The sequence below is a fragment of the Argiope bruennichi genome, chromosome 3, assembly GCF_947563725.1.
Source record: "Argiope bruennichi chromosome 3, qqArgBrue1.1, whole genome shotgun sequence".
NCBI classification, from domain to species: Eukaryota; Metazoa; Arthropoda; class Arachnida; order Araneae; family Araneidae; genus Argiope; species Argiope bruennichi.
This window is the reverse complement of record NC_079153.1, coordinates 26,542,360-26,563,702: the sequence shown is the minus strand read 5'-3', so window position 1 is coordinate 26,563,702 and position 21,343 is coordinate 26,542,360. Positions and strand designations below refer to the sequence as shown.

Here is a 21,343-nt window from a genome sequence, read left to right as displayed (position 1 = left end):
AAGTTGTATAGTTGGACTGATTTTTTAAATCGATATTTTTATTCAGGTCTTCACGTGCTATTTCTTTCAAATTGTGTATTCTTTTGCATGTTGTATAATAAAATATTATTTAATATCTTTAGAATTTAATCTTGGGCTAAATAATTTATATTATTATATTTTGCTTAATTAAGTGATAAAGTTATTACATTTTGCTTAATTAAGTGATAAAGTTATTACATTTTGCTTAATTGTGTGACAACGCCCTTTAGTAAATTTGGGAGAATTAATTACAAAGTGCACTAATATTTACCATAATTAATATTAAAAAAATAAAAAATAATTAAAATATAAAAAAGATTATTTAACCTTTTGACAACATCCGCTAAAAAGTATCCGGGAATTGTTCTCTAATCCAAAATTATTTGTAGTATAATAGAAACGTTAATGTCTGTTTCTATAAAAGTATGATTTAATAATTCTATGAAATACTTTTCATTTAAGGGATCGTCTCTTTATTGAGATATACTCAAACTCAATTCCTTCAAATAGAAATGCCAATTAAAAAGACAGATTTAAATTCATCAGACTAATATGGATCATAAATATAATATAACAAGCATATAATATTTTGTAATCTTGAGTAAACAGTTCATGAGTGATAAGCAATTGAAAATTTGAGTTTTTAATGTCAAATCAGAATTTCCTTTTTTTTCAGTTTATATAAAGATATGATAAAACTTTCAAAAAAAATTCTTATTCTATATTAAAATGCCCTATAAACAAGACAAAATTTTGCAATTTTAAATTTTTATAAAATTAATTTTATTTTTAAGTTAATGTTTTGAATTTACAATTGAATTTCTTAATAGAAAGTGCGAACCCAAGGAGCAAGATCTGAAACAAATCTATTTCAAATTTTATACACTTACATCAAGATATGTAACAATAAAAAAAACACTTTCAGAACAGCATGATCTTCGATTATTTTTTAGGGGGGGGGGCATCTCAACTTCTCAAAAGGATTTTCAAGCATGAATAAAATAATCATTAAAATGGAATGGTAAACAAAACAGTGTTTTTACCACATTAGATTAAGATATTTTTATTTTTTTTAAATAAATTCTAAGTTAAAGGAAAAAATCCATAAGTGTAATGGATTTTACTTCGATTATATTGCAAGTGAAGTGCCATGGGGACAAATTTGAGTCGTTTACAATTGGTGAGGAAATTATTATTACGATTATTTAAACCATGAAAAATCAATCATTTTTATTTAATAAACGTTTTAGTAAAAGTGCTTAAATATACAAAAATCGTTAAAATAATTTAAAGTATCGTTTGGTGGAAATTAATGTTAATTCTGTTTCATTTATCAAGGTGAGTTTCAGAAAATAAGCATATGATATTTAATTTTCAGTTATTCCAAAAACCTTTAAGTCATGCTGATTTTATAAATATTAATTGCTAAAATTAACCAGATATTTTTATTACTTTAAAAAATACGCTTCAAAAATATTATCAATATAATGTTTATTTTCAATTAATACACAAATAAAGAATGGATTTCGATTTCTTATTTATTTTATTTCATTACTAATGGCAATAAACATGAAAATAACAATAATTGGTTTAAGCGAAAAATTGGTGTATTAACGATTTTAAGGAAATTTTGAGGAAAAGTAATATTGATCTGGTGACCACATTTACTTGCATTGAAATATCTTCCAAACGTCTTTACTCGTTGATCTCAGTCCTTTTTTTAACTGATTTGTCAAAAAATTTATATTTGGTTATTTCTAACGATGCGAAATCAGTAAAAAAAACAAAAATTAGAAATTGCAATTTGAAAATCATTCGAATATAAATATGTAGATAGTCTCTTATGGGAAAGCAATCTACATAAAGATGACATTTCTCCAAATCGATTGATAATTTATTCCTGAATTTATATAGATTTCTAATAATAATAAGTATCCTAATGTTTTTTTGATGAACTGTACATTAATAATAGCATGTATAAATTTAAAAGACTATTTTTATTGAAAACAGTGTGAAATAATTTTGGGAAAATGTAGAGAATTTATCAAAAATTCATGAGAATAAAAAATATATTTTTAGAATTGCCATCTTATCGTTGACTAAATACTAAAATTAAAATTTCTATTCATTTATCAACGCACTTTTCTTCTATATTAAAATTGGCCCCCGCTCTCAATGATAATTTTCATAGTACGCAAGCGATATTTGTTTCTACTGTAATATCCTGATCTAGACTGATCAAATAACAAAGCTGAATTTCCAGACAATTCTTTATTTTACAGCCCTATATATACAGAGAACATCTTGTTCCAATCTTGGTTAAATAAATAGTTATTTACACATGTAGTAGGAGATACAACAGTCAAAATCGAAGGTTTTTCTTGAAACTCAGTTCTTCATCTCGTCAACACGACCATTCCAGAGGCAGTTTCTCAGACTCCGAATTCGTTGGAGTAGTGCAACAGTTCCTGCAATTCGTTTCTTCTCTCTCCTAAAAAAATCTTCGCACTTTATTACCTCGACAATCTCCACCTCTTAATTTACATTGGTCATTTGAGCTCTCTTTCGGCCAATCGGAGTTCAACAAATGCTCTCTCAGCGGCGCCATCGGTCGAGGGAAGGTCCTTTCACAAAGAGAAACATCTAGCATCCAGATGTTTGGGCACCCCTTTCTCTTTGAAGGTACTATCAATACCTCTGGGACGAGGAATTCCATATGCGGCCTTTCATTGTAGTCGCTAATGAACAGATGCGAGACCACCCAGGTGAAAAAATCCACCATCTGGCTATCTCGAGGAGTTTAATAAGTAACAGAGACGACACAATGAATCAGTACAACACGATGTCTTATCAATACTGGGAAACGGGGAATGTTACACTACGGATATGGGAATCAGATTTTTAAAAAATTAATAACGTATCAATTTATTTCCTTGTTTTTAAATGCAAAATTAAGGAATTAGATTTAAATATGTCATAATCTTAGAATAAAACTGGCCATTCAATAATAAAAATAACAATTGATGCCAAGTTTCGATTAGAAACTTTTAGAAAAATAAAACATATTACTAATTAAAACAGATAAAAAAATGTTTAAATAGCCATCAAAAACAATAGCTGGAGGATTCCACAGTAAATCGCTTAAAAATTGTATTTTTGTAACTGTTTTTGGCAATAAAGCTAAAAAAGGTACTAAATTAAAAGTAATAAATAAAAAATTAATACTTTTCCGTAATATCACTAAGTAGCAATCAAAACATCAGAACTGAATATATTTCATAAGGTGAAAAAAGAACAAAAATTTAATGAATCAAAGAATAAGCAAAAGAAGTATAAAAATAAAATATATAGGAAATTGAACACAATTAAGTCCAGAAAAACATTTTTTCAGCCCAAGAGGTTTCGATTCTCTTTCATTAAAACGTACTGAATAAAACGAATTCCTGGCGGATTAATGCAAAATTAAACAACGAGCATAATAGTAATTAGTCTAATCAGTTTATTATTTATTAACTCGGAGTTTTGATATTTATATACAACATGTCGTCCTTTAACAACATATCATCTGAAGAAATTTGCATTTTTATACCAAAAACGAAGTATTAGGAGAACGCATAAGTTAATGTTATAACCAATTCTTCTCTTGTAAATGATATGTGTGCAGTTACGATTCAGTAAACCTTCTCATTAGAAGGTTTTTCATCGTCAAATTGGATTCGAAACATTATTTTTCTTCCTTAATGAACATCCGATGTGACAGTAATTTTCTTTCAACTTGGAACATTTCCAATAAGTAAAATTCTTTTTGAATGTATTTTTTTTCTCTAATAAAAGAAAACAAAAAATGTGAAATAATATCTCTAATAAAAAAGAAAATAATAATTTCGTTTCAGAAGTTTTGACAAATCTGTGTATTTCATATTTTCCAAAGAGTCATTTAAAAAATATATTCCTATATAAATATTAGTCTCTCAATTTGTAAACAAGATACCTAAAATATGTGACTAACTAGAAGAATGAAATTTTATTTGAAGTATTTATTGCCACCAAATATTTAGATTTTCTAAGTCATCTGGTTATGACGCACTTCAGGTTAAAAACTTTTTAAAAAAGTTTATAGACCAAGATACGTCAACTATCGTAAAGTAAAATTATGTAAAAGGATATTTTTAGGACCATTATAAAAATCCTTTTTGTATGAAAATGAACGTTTTTTTTTTGTTTTGTTTTTAATCATGAACTTTAGTTTTCCTAAATTGAATGATATGAACTATACCGCATGAAAACTGAATCCAAAAGTGGTTCCTCTAGATAAAAAAAAATGATAACTTTTACCAAGTGATCTGAAACCATGTCAACAGGATTAAAGTGAACAAGAAAAATGAGCGTATAAATTCAGAAAAATGCGAGCATATGCCTCTATTTATCAGAGTGTAGAACGTCAGTTTCAGCCGTTGTTAGCAAGAACAACTGCTGAAAAAGAGCCTTTTAAATTAAAAAATAACATCGGAACATATTTGCTGGGCAAGACTGGCTGGATTAATTAATGAATTCCTTAAATTAAATAATAATAATAATGACAAAGGCGATTGGAATTACAATATACATTGAAATTTTTCAATAGTAATTTTATTTAAAAGAAGTTCGAAACGGATGCTAGGGAAATTTATTTTATTTTATTTATTTTGTATAGTTTTTGTATTAAAGTTGCTTAAATTGGATAACAAACAATTGCCTGATTTCCCTAATACCACTTATACATTTTATGATATTCAGCAATATTTGGTTACTGCATAATACTGATAAATATTGAGTAATACAATATGATAGTATAAAATATTCTGCAGCAGGATATGCTGTTTGATTTCGGCTATTTAAATCCATTCTATAATTGACTAAGGAAGCACTCAGAATGCAATTATGTTCACGAATTTTTCTTAGAAATTAAAATCGGCTGAAGCCAAAGCTGAAAATGGCTAATTGTTACAATAATAAAGCATCAAGTAAATATGCAGGAAAAAAATATATTCATTAAAGGCATCAAATATTGGGACAAAAAGAACAAAGACCACGGCTATATGTTTGGCATCATAAATAAAAAAATAAAAGAACTGATACTGTGCACAAACTGTTTACTTAGGTTCATACATTATGCGAATTTATATATTTTCATTTTAACTGACGCTTATACAAACAGACGAACAAAATCTAGACAAACAATTTTCTAAATTAGACCGCTGGCGAAATTTTTTCAGCTATTTTAAGCTATCTTTTTTTCCACCTCTGAAGTATAGTTCCTCAAAAATTGGTTTCGTTGATCTGAAGGTAAACAAATTACAAAAAGAATCTGCTATTTGCATTTCATTGAAATTATTTCTCTGTTTCTGCATATTAAATAAAATTCCTCTTGGCAAACAAAAGTATATTGCTTAACATCTAAGTTAATGTTTTGAAATTCCTTTCATTCCTCAGACAAAAATAACGAAACATTGTATAGTGAATCAAGCATAGTTAATTAGTTTAGTATTATCATATAATTCAGAATTTATTGCAATGTAAATAATATTAAGGTAGCAAATATTCTAAAAATGAAATAAAAATACCTTTAATTCAATGTTTTAACATATTTATTAAAAGTCTTTCAATTTTTTAATCATACCCAAAGGATTGCATGCCCCACAAGAACTAAAAATTAATCGTCTGCATTTTAAATATATGTTAAAAAATTAATTATAGTCTCCAAATATAATTCTTTTAAATAAATAGAAAGAATAACGCCTTTGATACAAATTAAGAGTTAATTTTTGCTTTTTATATTATAATGAGAAAAAAATGAGTCCGCTTTTCTTAATTAATATGGGAATTAAGGTCTTATCTGTTGCAATTTTTAATATTTCCATTATAACTTTTAATGTGAATAAAAAGGGACTTATCTGCAGACTTATTTAATATATTTATATTAAGGCTATAAATGTTGACTTTTTATTAACTCAATTTTTATGAGCTCGCTTTCTTGCCTTCTTTTTGTCTATTCGGTATAAATTTTGCAATAGATTTTAAACTAACTTCCCGATGAGCTGAAATTTTAAATTTTAAGCATATCTTAGAATTGGATGAGAATGACTTTCTTATTCGTCTTGTCTGTTCGGTGAAAATTTTGAATCGATTAAAAGCTTTTATTATCAATAGATGGCGCTTGACAAATCATTAGCTTATTGGGAAGATGATTTAAAATCAATAGCGGAATTTTAAACACAAAAGACTAAAAAGCATAAAATAATTATTGAAATAAAAAAAATTTTTAACATACTACAGCGATGCTCAACCTGTGGGGCGAGCCCCCCTAGGGGGGCGCGAGCACACTAGAAGGGGGCGCGAGCACACTAGAAGGGGGCGCGAGAATATCCAAGAGAAAATATTATTTAAAAGAGAAAAAGAGAAAATATTATGACTGAAAGGAAAGCACACATACACATAGAAAACAAAATACATTTTGACATATTTAATAACTTATTGAAGTAAAACAACTTACTTAATCAAAACATACTAAATTAAAAACAAATTTAATTATTATTAATGACTTCCTTGGGCCTGTCTTGCAGAGCAAAGTTTTTCGAAGGAAGGCTTAATATTAGAAATAGCCAGTCTCAGTTCTCGAATATGTCGACCAAGTACCTCAATTTCATCACAAATAAACTATCGCGAAAATTCTCGGCCTCCTGTCTGTTTTCTTCTTCTAGGAAATGGCGATTTCTTCTCTTAATTCATAAGAGAAGAAATTATTTGCAAAAATTTCCCACGTGATGACCATCTTGCCTCGCATTAAAATAATAACGCTGAATGTACGGAACCCATGTCTTCACAAAGTGCGGAAAAGATTCTCGGTTTCAGGGGTCTCATTTTTATATAATTTACTACGGTTACAACTGTAGTTAACACAATATTCAAACCAGGACTCATTTCTTTCGAAGCCAAAGTTTCTCTGTGAATCATGCAATGTGTGCACTGAGGCGATTTTTGTTTTAAAAGTGCTTGTATATCTTGCAATCTTTCGGACATTGAACGAGCATCATCGGTGCATATTCCGACGCAATTTTTCCATTCTATGTTTGCCTCGTTCATAAAATCATTTAAAATAGCAACTAATGCAAGTGCTGTTATTTTGAATTCTATTGGTTTGCAGAAAAGTAGTTCTACTACTGACATATTACCACAAATTCGAACATGGCAATTAAATGAGCATCTTTATTACTATCTGTTGCTTCGTCAAGCTGTATTGAAAACAATTTGTCAAGCAAATAGTTATGATTGTTATTGCTTGTTATATGATTTTAATTTTAATTCGAAGAATTATCTGGGTTTGTTGACGTACTCACTATGAAGCGTTTCCGAATGTCGTTTAAATTTATTAGGTTTCATGCTGTCTGCGGCCAACAATTTTGTGCAAATGATACACAGGGGCCTTTTTTCTTCATTTACTTCAGTACTGGTAAACCCAAAATTTAAGTATTCTTGAGAATATTTCCTTGATTTTATTTTCGGAACCACGCTCGTCTGCGTACTTGTTGATGCTTGACTATCGTCTAATGCTTGCTTACTTCCGCTTAAAAATTTATTCATGAGTCTGCATAAATCTGCTGCCGTGAATATTTTATATGGTGAATTGCAATTAACACGAAAACATATATAACATACACATTCACAATTGGTTCGATAGCGAGAAAAGGATCGACTCGAATGAGACTGACTGGAATTGAAACTTGCGTATCGAATATTTTCCTTCTTCTTATGAGAAAACATTTACTCCGCGCATGCTCGAGACGGCCTCGGTCGTGTGGATTCCCTTGCAAACACATTCCTATTTTTTTCACTTTCGTTTTGTTATGCTTCTGTTTTATTTCTTTTATTATTCTAAAAAATGTATTCCCCGTTTCTAAATTTAGCTCACCCCGTCTTGGGTAACTTTCATTGATGAATTTTTCTACTTTCATATTCTTTTAACATTATCTCCCTATTTGGCTTTCAGTTCAGATATAATATTTAAATTTTCTCCTCTTTCATTCGCTTCATCTGTTCACTGTCCGCTTGTCCAAAATGCAAGATGTGGTTTCTCGCCAACGTTGGCTCGCTTTTACTCTTGTTTTGGCAGTTAACTAAAAATAATTTTAAAACAGAATCCAAAATACTCAATATACATTATTGTTGTATACATTTTATTGTAAGGGGGGCGCGATGAAAGTTATGATTGAAAACTGGGCCACGAATACTGAAAGGTTGAGAAACGTTGACATACTGCATGTTTACAAAAAACTACAAGGTATAAAATAATTTCTCTGAACTCCATAGAAATTGTTAACCCTATTGAGATGGTCCGGAAAATTTGTGAGTGTGAATTTGAAAAATTCAAATTGAATTTTCAAAATATTGTAAATATAAAATATTTTGTACAAAATAATTGCTATAATTTGAAATACAAAATTCAACAATACACTATACTGCCAACAATTCAAAAGACATCAGAGCACAGGACTGCTACATTAATAAAAAATGTTATATCTAAAAATATTATAAAATATAATTCAAAAGCTGATAAGCAGCCTATTTTACGCCATGATAAGGTAATTGACCACAAAAAGAATCATTTTCACGAGTAGCACTTTCTATGCGTGGCAAAATATAAGGTCTTTCTGAAACTACTAACTCATTTTTAAAGAAGAAGTTTACTACCCAAGGAACAAACACTTTTCAAATCTCAAGAGTCCATTCCAAAACAGATTTTCGCTTTTATGTATATTGTCCCAAAGAAAATACTATTTCAGAGCTTTGTTTTATATTAAAATGTGAAATAAAGACAAAACAGACAAAATACAAAAGAACAAAAATACATTCTTCTGGAGTTTTCTGAAGTTGATCATTCTTTTACAAAAATGTTGGCAAAAATATTTCGATTCCTTTATTTTTAATTTATTAATTTTATTCAAGCAAATAAATATCAGTCCACCTGCACGTAAGCAATATCAATATAAAAGAAGGATGTATGAATGGAAGTTATTTTTTTTAAAAAAATCGTTATATATCATGTCAGAAATAATTCGAAATTTAGATTGAAAAACATTTTTTCAAAACATGACATCTAAGCAATTGCAGTTATCAGAAAATCTTTAGTTTATAACTTGTTCATTTTAATGAGAAGACAAGGCGTCTAATTTAAAATGATTTTTCTGTTTATAATTAAAATTATTTTCTATATTGTGGAAATTGTGGGAAGTTATGGTAAGAAATTTAAATTTCCAAGATTTTCACCCTCTTTGATCAACGTGATCCATCTACAAATTCATTCCAGACGTTTTACTCTCTTTACGAGATATCCAACAACAGTTAAAATCAAAAACAAACAAACAAAAAACTTTAGTTATGGCGTTAACAAGATAGCATGGGCAAAGCATTGTACATGAATGTACAACAACGCTTGTTTTCAGAAAGTAGAACAAGCGTTTATTTTCTGAACTGCTGCAATATAGTTCCAGTTGCACAGTTTCATCAAATAACATACCCAAATGCATGAAATTCAGAAAATGGTGTTTGTGCCCTTCTTCACCTAGATCGGCATTAAAATATACTCAGCATATCCAAACGTACTTTTTCATTGAATAATCCTTCTTTTAGAAAGCACACAAGCATGGCAAAGAATTTTATCTTCTTGCTCGGTGTTCCAATATTTCTCTGAGATATCTTAAAAGTTTAGTTCTTCAAATTTCCTTTTTTTTTTCTTTATAATGTCGATGTTTCTTTATAATGTCGACTAATCAAAGCGAGTAACATTATGCGTGATTATGCGCAGAGATTTCTTTAAAGTCATAATTATTGGATGATGTACCTAGAGAAAACTATTTATATAGGACAATTTCTAGGCAATGGATAATTCTGCATTTTTTAAACTAAAAGTTTTCATTTAAATTTGTGATAGATCCCTCTAAATTTAAAAATAAACAAATATTTGTAAATTTTATAGATAGAAATGTAAAAGGGTATATATGCATTAATGTAATAAAAAAAAAAATTTCTTTGACACTTTTTCACCTTGAGGGTCGAATAAAAAATAAAGTTTTGAAAATTTTATTATTCAGACCTGCAGAAACCAAAGTGTCTTCATACATTTGCCTTCCTAAAACTTTGGAATTGAAAATATTTACCAAAGTGCAATATTTAGAGAAATAAAAGCTTATTTAATTTTTTGAAACACTTTGTATAAATGTAATTTTGAACGGACAGGGATCACGGTTCCATAAACAAGTATCGATGAAAACCTATAAGATTTTTCTTGAAACCATATCATCAGAACCTGTAAGGAAACTACCTGTATGCAAACTACCCAAAAATGTTCACTATTCTTTTATTTTTCAGAAATGCATATTCAGTTCACTTCACAATATGACAAAACTAAGCAATAAATGCATCATGTTGTGGAAGAATACGAGGAATAACGAGGCAATCGAGGTAAGTCATATCACCGACTCTTCGATCCGCCCGAAGGCACACGGATAAAAAAAATTGAATGATTGGTCCGTCACAATAGCAACACTGGCGGGAGCTGTGGTTGAATCCTAAGGGTCATCACCGGCTACGGTATAACACTTCCCGGAGGAAACACGTCCCGTCATTGATGGAAGGAGCCAGATCCCTCACCTTTTTATAATCCCTCCAGTGTGGCGAGATCCAACCACTATACCGGAAGCATCTCATCCTCTTTTTGAGGTGACTGCGAGGGGTTAGGCAATCCATGGAAAAAAACACTCGAGCATATTTTTTGTGGGTATGCTGTTTGTTTATTTGAATGTTTTATTAAAATGTATATATATATATATATATATATATATATATATATATATATATATATATATATATATATATATATATATATATATATATATATATATATATATATATATATATATATATATATATATATATATATATATATATATATATATATATATATATATAATCACAATTTCTACTATTGAGAAATTTGGAAATCATACAGTTTCAATGTTCAGAAAGTATGGAATCATTGCCTACAACATCCTAAAATTTAGTTGCATGATTCTTTGTACTCATAATCATTCCCTCGGGGGGGGGCACCTCGAAATGAGGATGAGATGCTTCCGGCATGGTGGTTGGATCTCGCCACCCTGGAGGGTACACTAATAGGTGGGGGATCTGGCTCCTCCCATCGATGACGGGACGTACTTCCTTCGGGGAGGGTTGTACCGTGGCCGGTGACGGCCCTTAGGACTCAACCACAGTTCCCGCCAATTGCTGTTGCGGCGGTCCGGTCATTCAGTTTTATGGTTTAAATCCGTGTGCCTTAGGGCGGGTCGGAGAGTTAGATGGTTGTACTCATAATCATGTTTGTGACTAAGGAATTAAATAAAAATTGTTAGCTGTAGTTAAAGATTCATCGCAATTCTCAAAAAATAATAACGTTGATACTGGAAACTTGTTATACATAATTCAGTGAAAAAGGATGCAAATTTGTATATCACTTGTATAGTCAGATTAACATTTAAAACTTTATAAATTACTTAGAAGCTCTTTAAATTAATTCTGATACATTGAGTTAGCCATAATTTTATTTAAATGGCAGAAAAAAATCTTATTTGGACAAAACAAAGTTTTTTTATTATTTAGCACACATAGATTAATAATTCTATTTTATTAAAAAATTGAATAAAAGAAGAAGGGTGTTTTTTTTTTCAGATCCTGATACAGAAAAAAAATGAAGAAAAAAGGGAGACTTTTTCCCAGATCCTGACACCTTGATGTATAAGAAAATGTCTTCAATATTTTTAATTCTATATTAGGATTTATTTCATTAAATTGGTATTTCTCTTAATATTTTTTTCTGTATCTTTTCTGCTCTCGCTAGAAAAATATTCCTCATTTGTTTCCATTTATAGATGAAATTAAGATATAGTTTTTTATTAAAAAAAATGCAAGCTAGTTTACTATCGAATTCCATGTTACGTCTGTTAAAATTCAAAATGCATAAATAACTTAGTTTCCTTTTGAGATAAAAATTCTAAACAAAATATTTACTTTAATGTATTAATAATTCTTTAATGAAATCATTTTTTACTTCTTCATTCTCGATTCCATCCACGCTAAATAGTGATTTTTTTTTTATTTCTAACACAAATGGCACAGAAAGGGAAATGAATTGGTAGTGTTAAATCTCATCGAACTGGTAGTAAAAAAGTATCATCAAATAAAAATAAAAAATGCAAGCTCTTTTTTTTTTTTTTTTTTTTTTTGCCAATTTCGAATTTGCTGTACTGTTTAGCAATTTTCACTTGCGTTCCAGTTATACTCCTTATTTATTCGACTATTAATATGTTTTTTGCCTTCCAACAATTTGTACGAATAATTTTATATCCTTTAATAAAATATTTCTCAATAAAGATAACTTGATTGAAGTCAGACCTCAGAATATGACATGTTCTAATATTAATTTATTAAAATGAATACCAACATAATGGTTTCTTGATGAAAACAAATGACCTTTTTACGCCTTTTTTAATTAATTATTTATAAAAAATAATACTTTGTCATTCCCTAACATAGCTCAGAATCTTAAAAGGAAATATCTGGAAAGTAATCTTTCCAGAAGCAGACGTGAGAAAAGCACTATCATAAATTATGCAATTTCTATGCTCGCTCAACTGTTTACTGGTGATTTCGTTGATTTCATATTCAGAAAACAGACCGCATATCTCAAAGAAATGACTCTGAAATACAATTTGCAGTGAATTACAGTTAGCATTACAGAAACGGATTTGAAACATTTGTTTTCTTAATAATTTAGCAGGCACAGAAATAAAATCTGTAGAATTGCGGTGATTACTCAAAGAGTTCGTTCAACAAGTTTTGTTTCGCATGCACGAAATTATGAAAAGTAACTAAAAGTGCCCATTGTGGCAATAATTAAACAGTGTGCAGTATTCAACTTTCGAGATGAAAGAAGAATTTTTGGGAACATTTTTCTGTTGAGGATTAATAGATCTAGTCTCGTTATTGAAAAATGGATCACCTTCTGCAATCGAACGTTGAAATCATGTTTGAAATACATTTTGATGATACAGATACAGATTTTTGGATAAGGTAAAAATAATTTTCATTGCAAATTTACAGATAAAGTATTTATCATTGGAAACGGACAGTAAAAATATTTTTCCTTGAAAAATACACGGTAAAAATATTTTTCATTGCAAATTTATAATAAAAATATTTTGCATTGCAAATTTACTGTAAAATGTTTTTTATTGAAGATTTCCAGTAAAAATATTTTTTTTATTGAAAATGTGCAGTAAAAATATTTTTTCATTGAATATTTACAGATAATAATTGGCAGTGAATAAAAATTAACATATTATGAAGCATTTCAATCTATTTTAATTATAATGCTTAGATAATAAATTTAAAATATACGGCATTTAATATTTTTATGCCAATATATTTATTAACTTTAATTATTGAGTTTATATTTAACATTAAATAAAACGCTCGTCATAAAATATTTTCTGGTTTTTTTTTATGATTATAGCAATTTTATGATGCTTAGAGCATTATATTTTATATTTTAAAAAGTAAGCAGCGTTAGATTTTAGCATATTCTTTTTTCGAATTCAGGATCTTATTAAATGAATTTTTACTCAGAACGCAAAATGTAAACATGCATGCTTTTTTTTTCCTTCTTTAAAACTGAGACTTGTTTATCTTCGAATTTTTGTGACAGACGCCTAACGGTGCTACGTCTTATTTATTTCAATTTAAAGATAATACTTCCAATTATAAAGTTTTGCTCTTATATTTAAAAGATTAAATTGATAAATGTACGTCTATAAAAAATGCCTACTTTTTTTCCAATACAAAAATATATTTAGGCATACATAATAAACTTTCTTTTATTTTCACCATATAAAGTGCGCAATTCTTTAAATATGTTATGTGTTATCTTAACAAAAGAAAAATAATTACTTTATTATAACAATGAGTAAATACAAAAAAATTGGTCTGTATTTAAAGACGCAAATATATTAATATTAATAACTTAAATATATCTGCATAATTATCTACATATAAGTATCAAAATAACACATTTAGATAATGGAATCATAATACATTCTTAGAAACTAGGCAGCTTAAATATGTTTACATGGTTATTTATATCTATACAGAATAATGCATTTAGATAATGGAATCATATTTTATTCTTAGAAAACAAAAATAAAATGAAAATCATTCTTTCCTTTTCAACTAGGTAAATGCATTCTGTGAAAATTCCAAAATAATGGACTGTTGTTGTTTTTTTATCTACTAAGGCAGTCGGATTTTTACAGCACTCAATAAAAGCTATATTTACATGAGCTTTAGCAACACAAATATGTAATAATATCGCAAGTCTGCGCTCGTAAATATATGAAGAATGAAAAAATTTTACACGCGAATTTTTCTACTCTGGGTGTAAAGCTCTGAAAAGTCATGTGACATGTTGGACAGACATTATTAAATAAGTAGAATTAGTTCAATGAAGATAGTTGTAAAATGGTTGGATGGGGAGGTGGAACTCAAAACGCCTACCTTAAATGTGAAGTTTTGGAAACGTATCCATAATCAGCTAGAAAGTCAGAAATACTGAAATGACGAACGATTCAATAAATATCACTTTTGTCAAGTTTCTTTTATTCTATTCTCGGACCGCCCATTCACACTCTTTTCGGGAAGTTCGATCAATGAGCGAGGTGATATAGATACCCCCACGGAGTAAGAAACTTTCGTACGTTTACATCACTCTGTAAAACGAAATACTTTGAAGGACTGAATTCAGAACGTTATGTTCGAGATGCAATTTTCACTTCAGGAATCACTGAAGACGACTGAATGTGAAAAAACCATATTATTCCTTGTGTCGCTGCTTATCTTCTCAACAACCTTGTCGTCCCTAGTGACTAAGAAAAAAGAATCGTGTTTATTTAAAAGCCATCAAGAGAAAAGAAATTGGAACATACACCAAGATTGTGTATGAGAACACGAACTCAAACAGCAGCACTAATTTATTTCATTGAATACAAACTATATATACCAAGCTATATACCATGCCCGCTAAAAGAACCTTTGGAATATTATTAGTAAAATAATGATTTCCGCCGTGTAAGCTGCTATAGATATTCTTAAAGATAAATAAAATTAAATAAGCAATCAGTTACTTCCTGCGGTAGGTTTCTTTTTGAGCATTAACGAGCATAAAACGAATGCAGTTTTTTAGCAATGAAATATAAATTTAAAAAATTAAAGATAATAAGTCGATAATATTAGAAATTGCATCAAAAGCTAATTTCACCTCCTTAAATACAATTTAAATAATGTGGCCTAAAATATTGTATTTATTTCGAATTTAAAAAATAATAATAATTTAAGAATTCTATTGGTTTACAGAATTCTTCCTATGCAATATACCTTTTTGGCAACCAGTGAGAATTTATTACGATAGATTAAAAGGATCATACAGTTCATTCTGCAATATTAGCCATCCTTACCCAGAATGCTGGAGATAATCTGACCGTCATCGGCAGCTTACATTGCCAATGAACGGAAAAGAGTATTTTAAATTAGGATCTTATTTAGTACAACTAAGCTGGCTCAACAATCTGTTTCCAAAAGAAAATTTTATATTATTTCGGAACATAACAGTGAAAATACGATTTGGAGACGACTAAAACAACTCCACTTCAAATCATATTATAGAATAATGTCTTATCGGGGTGAAATTCATTCGCAGCAACTCGGTTACAAGAGAAATTTTAGGTGCAAAGCAAGAATGGAAACCTTTAGGTCCGGAGACATTATCCATCTAACGCAATCTTTATTACCTGTTTAAAAATTAGCATTTTGCCTGGTAGCTGCTGAGAAATTTACATGTACGTCGGAGATTAAAAATGCAAAAAGTTAAAAAAAAGTCGTTTAGAGACTTTACATGTAAGTCATGTATGCAGAATCTAATACTTTTATAATAGAAAGGAAAACGGTAGGGAATTAAATTTACAAAAGTAAAATATATATATTATATTTACATCATTACAAGTCATGCAGCATAAGAAATAAAATTATTTCCAATACCAACAAACTTTTGCAGTACTTAAAAAAAGTATTCATATGATTTGTTAAATAAAACGAAACAAGTTTCAAACATTATTAATTACGCAATTGTGAATTCGAACAACTGTACAATGCAGTTCATATAGTATGCCGGTTTCTTATTTTCTCAATTCCCTGACAAAGATCAATGCTTTAAAAAGAACCCTATTTTTCCCAATTTGCATTTTCGATTTCATGTCTTATTGCAAAAATAGCTACCCTGGTAGAACAGAATATTCCACAATATTGTACAATATTGCACTATAATATATAATTTAATATTCAACAATATAATTCAATATTGGAATATTGTTTAGGGTTATTATAATATTGTACAATATTTGTGTGCTACTGGAGTAGTCTCTTTGTGTCTGACCAGCAATCTTTCTGGATATTCTGGGTTTATGATGATGTTTCTATAAATTGCTTATAAGGAATGCTCTAAAAATTCGAATATGATAAATCATTAATTATGCAGTGAAATCCATCGAAACATCCATCAAAACAGAAAAAATGCTTGCCTGAATTCCGTAATTGGATTCCTCATACAAAATTGAGACGTAGGTCCAGTTCAGTCTCTGGATGATTTGGACCATGGCGTCTACCTGGTTGGTATCAGAAGGAACAGTTCTCAGGAAATATTCAAATCGCTGCTTATTGCTCAGCTCCGGACTGGTGGAAAAGAAGCTCACCTGAAAAAAAATAGCATCTTTGGTTAGTCGATAATAAAAACAGTCTAGTCGAATTGTTAGAAAAAATACAGCAATTTTATTAGTTTCTGCTGATTGGCTTATTTCTAAATAGCCAATGTATTTGTTTCTTAATTCAAAGAGCCGGATTCCTGGCATAGAGGTAACACGTCCTCCCCGTGACCTGGGCGTCCTAGGTTCGAGTCCCGGTTCGGGCATGGTTGTTCTTCCTGTTCTATCTGTGAGATGCGTGAATGTGCCCCCCTGTAAAAAGGGGTTGTGCAAGCGAATGTGATGCTTGAGTAGCTAAGACGTACTCTTGGCCCTAGTTGGCGCTACTAAAACAAGAGACGCTCCCTTGGCTTAAAACCGCTGACTTCTTCAGCGAGCTTGTCCATGGCAAGTGCCATTATAAACAACAACTTAATTCAAAGAGGTTGGGAAAATTATAACATTGGATTTTTTTCGGTTCAATAAGGCTCTCAATCTAAAAAGAAATTTAAAAAGAAAAGTCACGAATGTAAAATGACCTGTACAATAAACTATAGAATATAGAGGTATCTCAATTACATAAAAAATATTTTAAAAAATCGTAATTTTCGAAAAAAAATTTCAAATTCAATCACATTCCTGATTTTTTTCCCAATTAAATATGTTGTTGCAACTGGAAACGAACAAACTTTATTTTTTTCGTAGTTTCCTGTAATTCCTTTATTATTATTATTTGTTTTTTTATATATATATATGATGCATCTGTTCATTTCCTGTCTGGTGGCGCCAGAAGGGATTATTATTTATATTGGGTTTTTTGTAATTTAACAGTTGTCGGTTAGAACTCCAAAAGGAGTGCTAGTATTTTTTAAAACTGCAATAAAAATGTTAAACAAAACGTCCTCACTGCTTTTGTCATGTGGAGAAGTTATTGGATATTTTTAGTGTAGGTAAGCTCTATCCCGGACATTTTGGTTCGAACTTTGATCAGCAGAAAAGTATGTGGATTCTTTTTTGTTGATCAGTAGAAATAAAAGAACATCAAATCCGCAATATGGCATCCCTGCCGGGATCAGAGCTTGATAAGTTTTTGATAGAATTTTTTGAATAAGCATTTGAAAATCGAAACTTCGATTTATTGGAACATTTTCGAACATGTTTAGAACTTTATTTAGATTCGAAAATTAGAACATTTTAGAACTCAAGAACAATTTCGGTTTCAATTTTGAAATATTAAAACTTTTTCTAACCAACTGAATTTGGTGCTTAGAAAATTAGATTTCCTTTTAGAATTACTTGCAACTTGAAGCAATAAATGGAACGAAATATTTATGAGTGGTTGGATTTCTCGCACTAGCATCAGGAATATTTTTAGAAACGAAACTGAATTTTTATGAAACTTGAATTTAGAATTTTAGAATATTTGAATTTTTATGAAACTTGAATTTAGAATTTTAGAATATTTGAATTTTTATGAAACCTGGATTTAGAATATTTGAATATTTATGAAATTTGAATTTAAGAGTTTTGAATATTTGAAATCTTGTGAATTTATACTTTTGTATATTTATAGAAACTGAATTTTAAATGTGCTTTCTATTTGAAATTTTAAATATTTGTTTTTGAAATTGAAATGTGTAAAAATTGAAGTATTGTGGGGAATAATTTATTATTGAAATTGAATGCTTAGATTAGTAAAGAGTATTTTTGAGTATTTAAAATGTCGGAACAACAACAATTTGATTTGTTAAAACGAAAACGGAAGTCTTTACGCACCGCGGTAACGAAAGCTGTAAACGATTTAGAAACTGAATTGGCTAATGAACAATTAAATTCTGAAAAGTTAGAGGAAGTTTCGGAAATTCTTAATTGTAAATTCGAACAATTGTCTATAGTTGATCAACAACTTGAGCTTCTTTTTAATACAGATAATTTTGAGGAAGAATTTGAAACGGCGCAAGAATATAGAGATAAAGTTTTACTTTGTCTGTTCCGCACTAAAAAGAAAATTAATCATGTTGCTAAGTTACACTTGGATAATTCGTCATTAGTAGAAAACACGGCTTCGACTATTCCAACAGAAAACTTTCTTCCCCAGAATGTTGAAAGTATCAAAATTAAAATCCCCAAATATCATATAGCCAGATTTTTTGGCGATGATGTCTCTAAGTGGCCGACATTTTGGAACAGCTTTGAAACGGCTGTACATAACAATGATGCATTAAATAAAGTCGACAAATTTAATTATTTAAAGGCTCATCTTGGAGGATCTGCATTAAATACCGTAGAAGGATTTCCTATTTCAGCAGCTGCGTACGATGAAGCAGTTCAATTAGTGAAAGAACGATTTGCCAGTACTGAAGTATTGGTTCAAGCCCATATGAATAAAATATTATCTTTACCACCATTAAAAGATACTAACGACATTCGGTCCTTCCGACAATTTGTTGATAACTGTAATGTTCAATTGAGAAGTTTGGAGTCTTTAAGTATTTCAACCTCACAATATGGAAGTATCTTGTGTCCAATAATCATGAAATTTATTCTGGCTGATTTACTTTTAGAATACAATAAATCAGAAAAACAAAATTCAGGTTCTAAAATTGAGGAACTGTTATCCTTCATTACTCATGCCTTAGCTGCCAGAGAAAAAACGCAGTCTATTAATAAAACAAAAAAATCGTGTATTGAATTGCGTAATCGACGTATGGAGTTTAAATCCCAGGATCGCGAAAATAAAAGAATAAATCAAAAAGGTATCTCTACTGCTACTGCTAATGAACTGTTAGTGACTCCACTCAAGGAAAATAGAAACAAAACGAAGAATAGCTGTGTCTTTTGTGAATCGATGACTCATACTACGAATAGCTGTGGACGTGCGATGACAGATCTTTCTCTACAGGAAAGAAAGAATATTTTATTGCGATACGGTTGCTGTTTCAATTGCCTTATAATAGATCGGCATCTTAGTAGGAATTGTCCCATAAATAAAACGATATGTGAATTTTGTTCAAGATTACATCACAAATTTTTATGTTTTAGACAGCAACACATAGAAAGAAAAAAATCTGGTTCAGACTGAGTCGACAGATCTAGGTAATCAGAGTGAAGGAGAAGTTTTTTTACAAACTTTGGTTGTTTACATCAAAAATGGGAATTGTGAACGGCGAGTAAGGTTCAATTTTAGATACCGGAAGTCAGAAGAGTTATGTTTCGCAATACATTGCTAAAACTTTGGGTTTGAAGAGCCTAGGGAAACAAAAGGTAACGCATGGACTTTTTGGCGGTCAACAAATGACTGAACTGCATGATAGATATTCTATTAAATTATGTAGTCTGGATAGAAATTTTGATTTTACTTTGGAAGTTAACGATCAGAAGAATATATGTTTAGGAATATCTAGAATTACTGACCATCGTATTTTAAAGAAATTAGAGCAACTTGATATTTTTATAAGTGATTCTACTGTGAATAACAAACATTGTATTTTTGATAAAAACGTTGATGAAATTCATATTTTGTTGGGAGCGGACATAATAGGAAAACTATTTACGGGTGAGATTAAACAAGTATCTAAAGGTCTCACAGCAGTAAATACAAAATTGGGATGGACTGTTATGGGAAAATCGAACTCTAAATCCACTTTTGAATCCAAAAATTCATTAATGGTGCATTCCTTGCTTACAAATAAGACAAATATTTCGGACCTATGGGAATTAGATTCTTTGGGAATTAAGTACCCAAGTGGAAAGAAAACGAAACTTGAGTTGCAAGATCTTACTTTAAAACATTTTGAGAATACGATCTCGCAAAATGGAGATGGTAGATATTATGTATGCATTCCTTGGATCGATGGACATGATAAACTTAGTGATAATTTTCAACTAGCCGAAAGAAGGTTGAAAAATACTGTAAGATCTCTAAAAGTTAATGGTAGACTATTAGATTATGAGCAAGTGTTTTTTGAATGGGAAAATGAGGGAATTATTGAAAGGGTTAATGAAAATGATCATGACAAAAATAAGAAAATTCATTACCTACCACACAGACCTGTGTTCAAAGCAAACTCTACAACCAAAATCCGCCCTGTATTTGATGGGTCCGCTCGTCATGGACACTTTTGTTCTCTGAACTCATTATTATTATAGACATAGTTATTATTTATAGACATTGTCGAGTAGTCTTTGGAGTATCGTGCAGTCCCTTCCTGTTAGTTGCAGTATTAAACTTTCATCTAAAACGGGCACCTGAACATTTGAAAGCTGCAGCTGAAAAGCTACTAGACTCTATGTACGTTGACAATTGCGTAACGAGTGTGGAAACATTCGAAGAATACTTGTCTTTTCAACGAGACTCTAGAGAATTGTTGGCATTAGGAAATTTCGACTAACGTAGTTGGAGACATAGTAACAGGCATTCACCTATTTTGGAGGAAAGCATTGATCAA

The 21,343-nt window shown here is 29.9% G+C and overlaps 1 protein-coding gene across 1 annotated transcript in view; it reads right to left on the bottom strand.

The window, feature by feature from the left end:
- The window catches only part of LOC129962786 (metabotropic glutamate receptor 6-like), a 173,495-nt gene that overhangs the window by 54,486 nt on the left and 97,666 nt on the right, over positions 1-21,343 (bottom strand). The window contains exon 3 of the mRNA XM_056076781.1: positions 16,737-16,907. Coding sequence (XP_055932756.1) covers positions 16,737-16,907 — 171 coding nt within the window. The remainder of the gene's footprint in view (positions 1-16,736; positions 16,908-21,343) is intronic.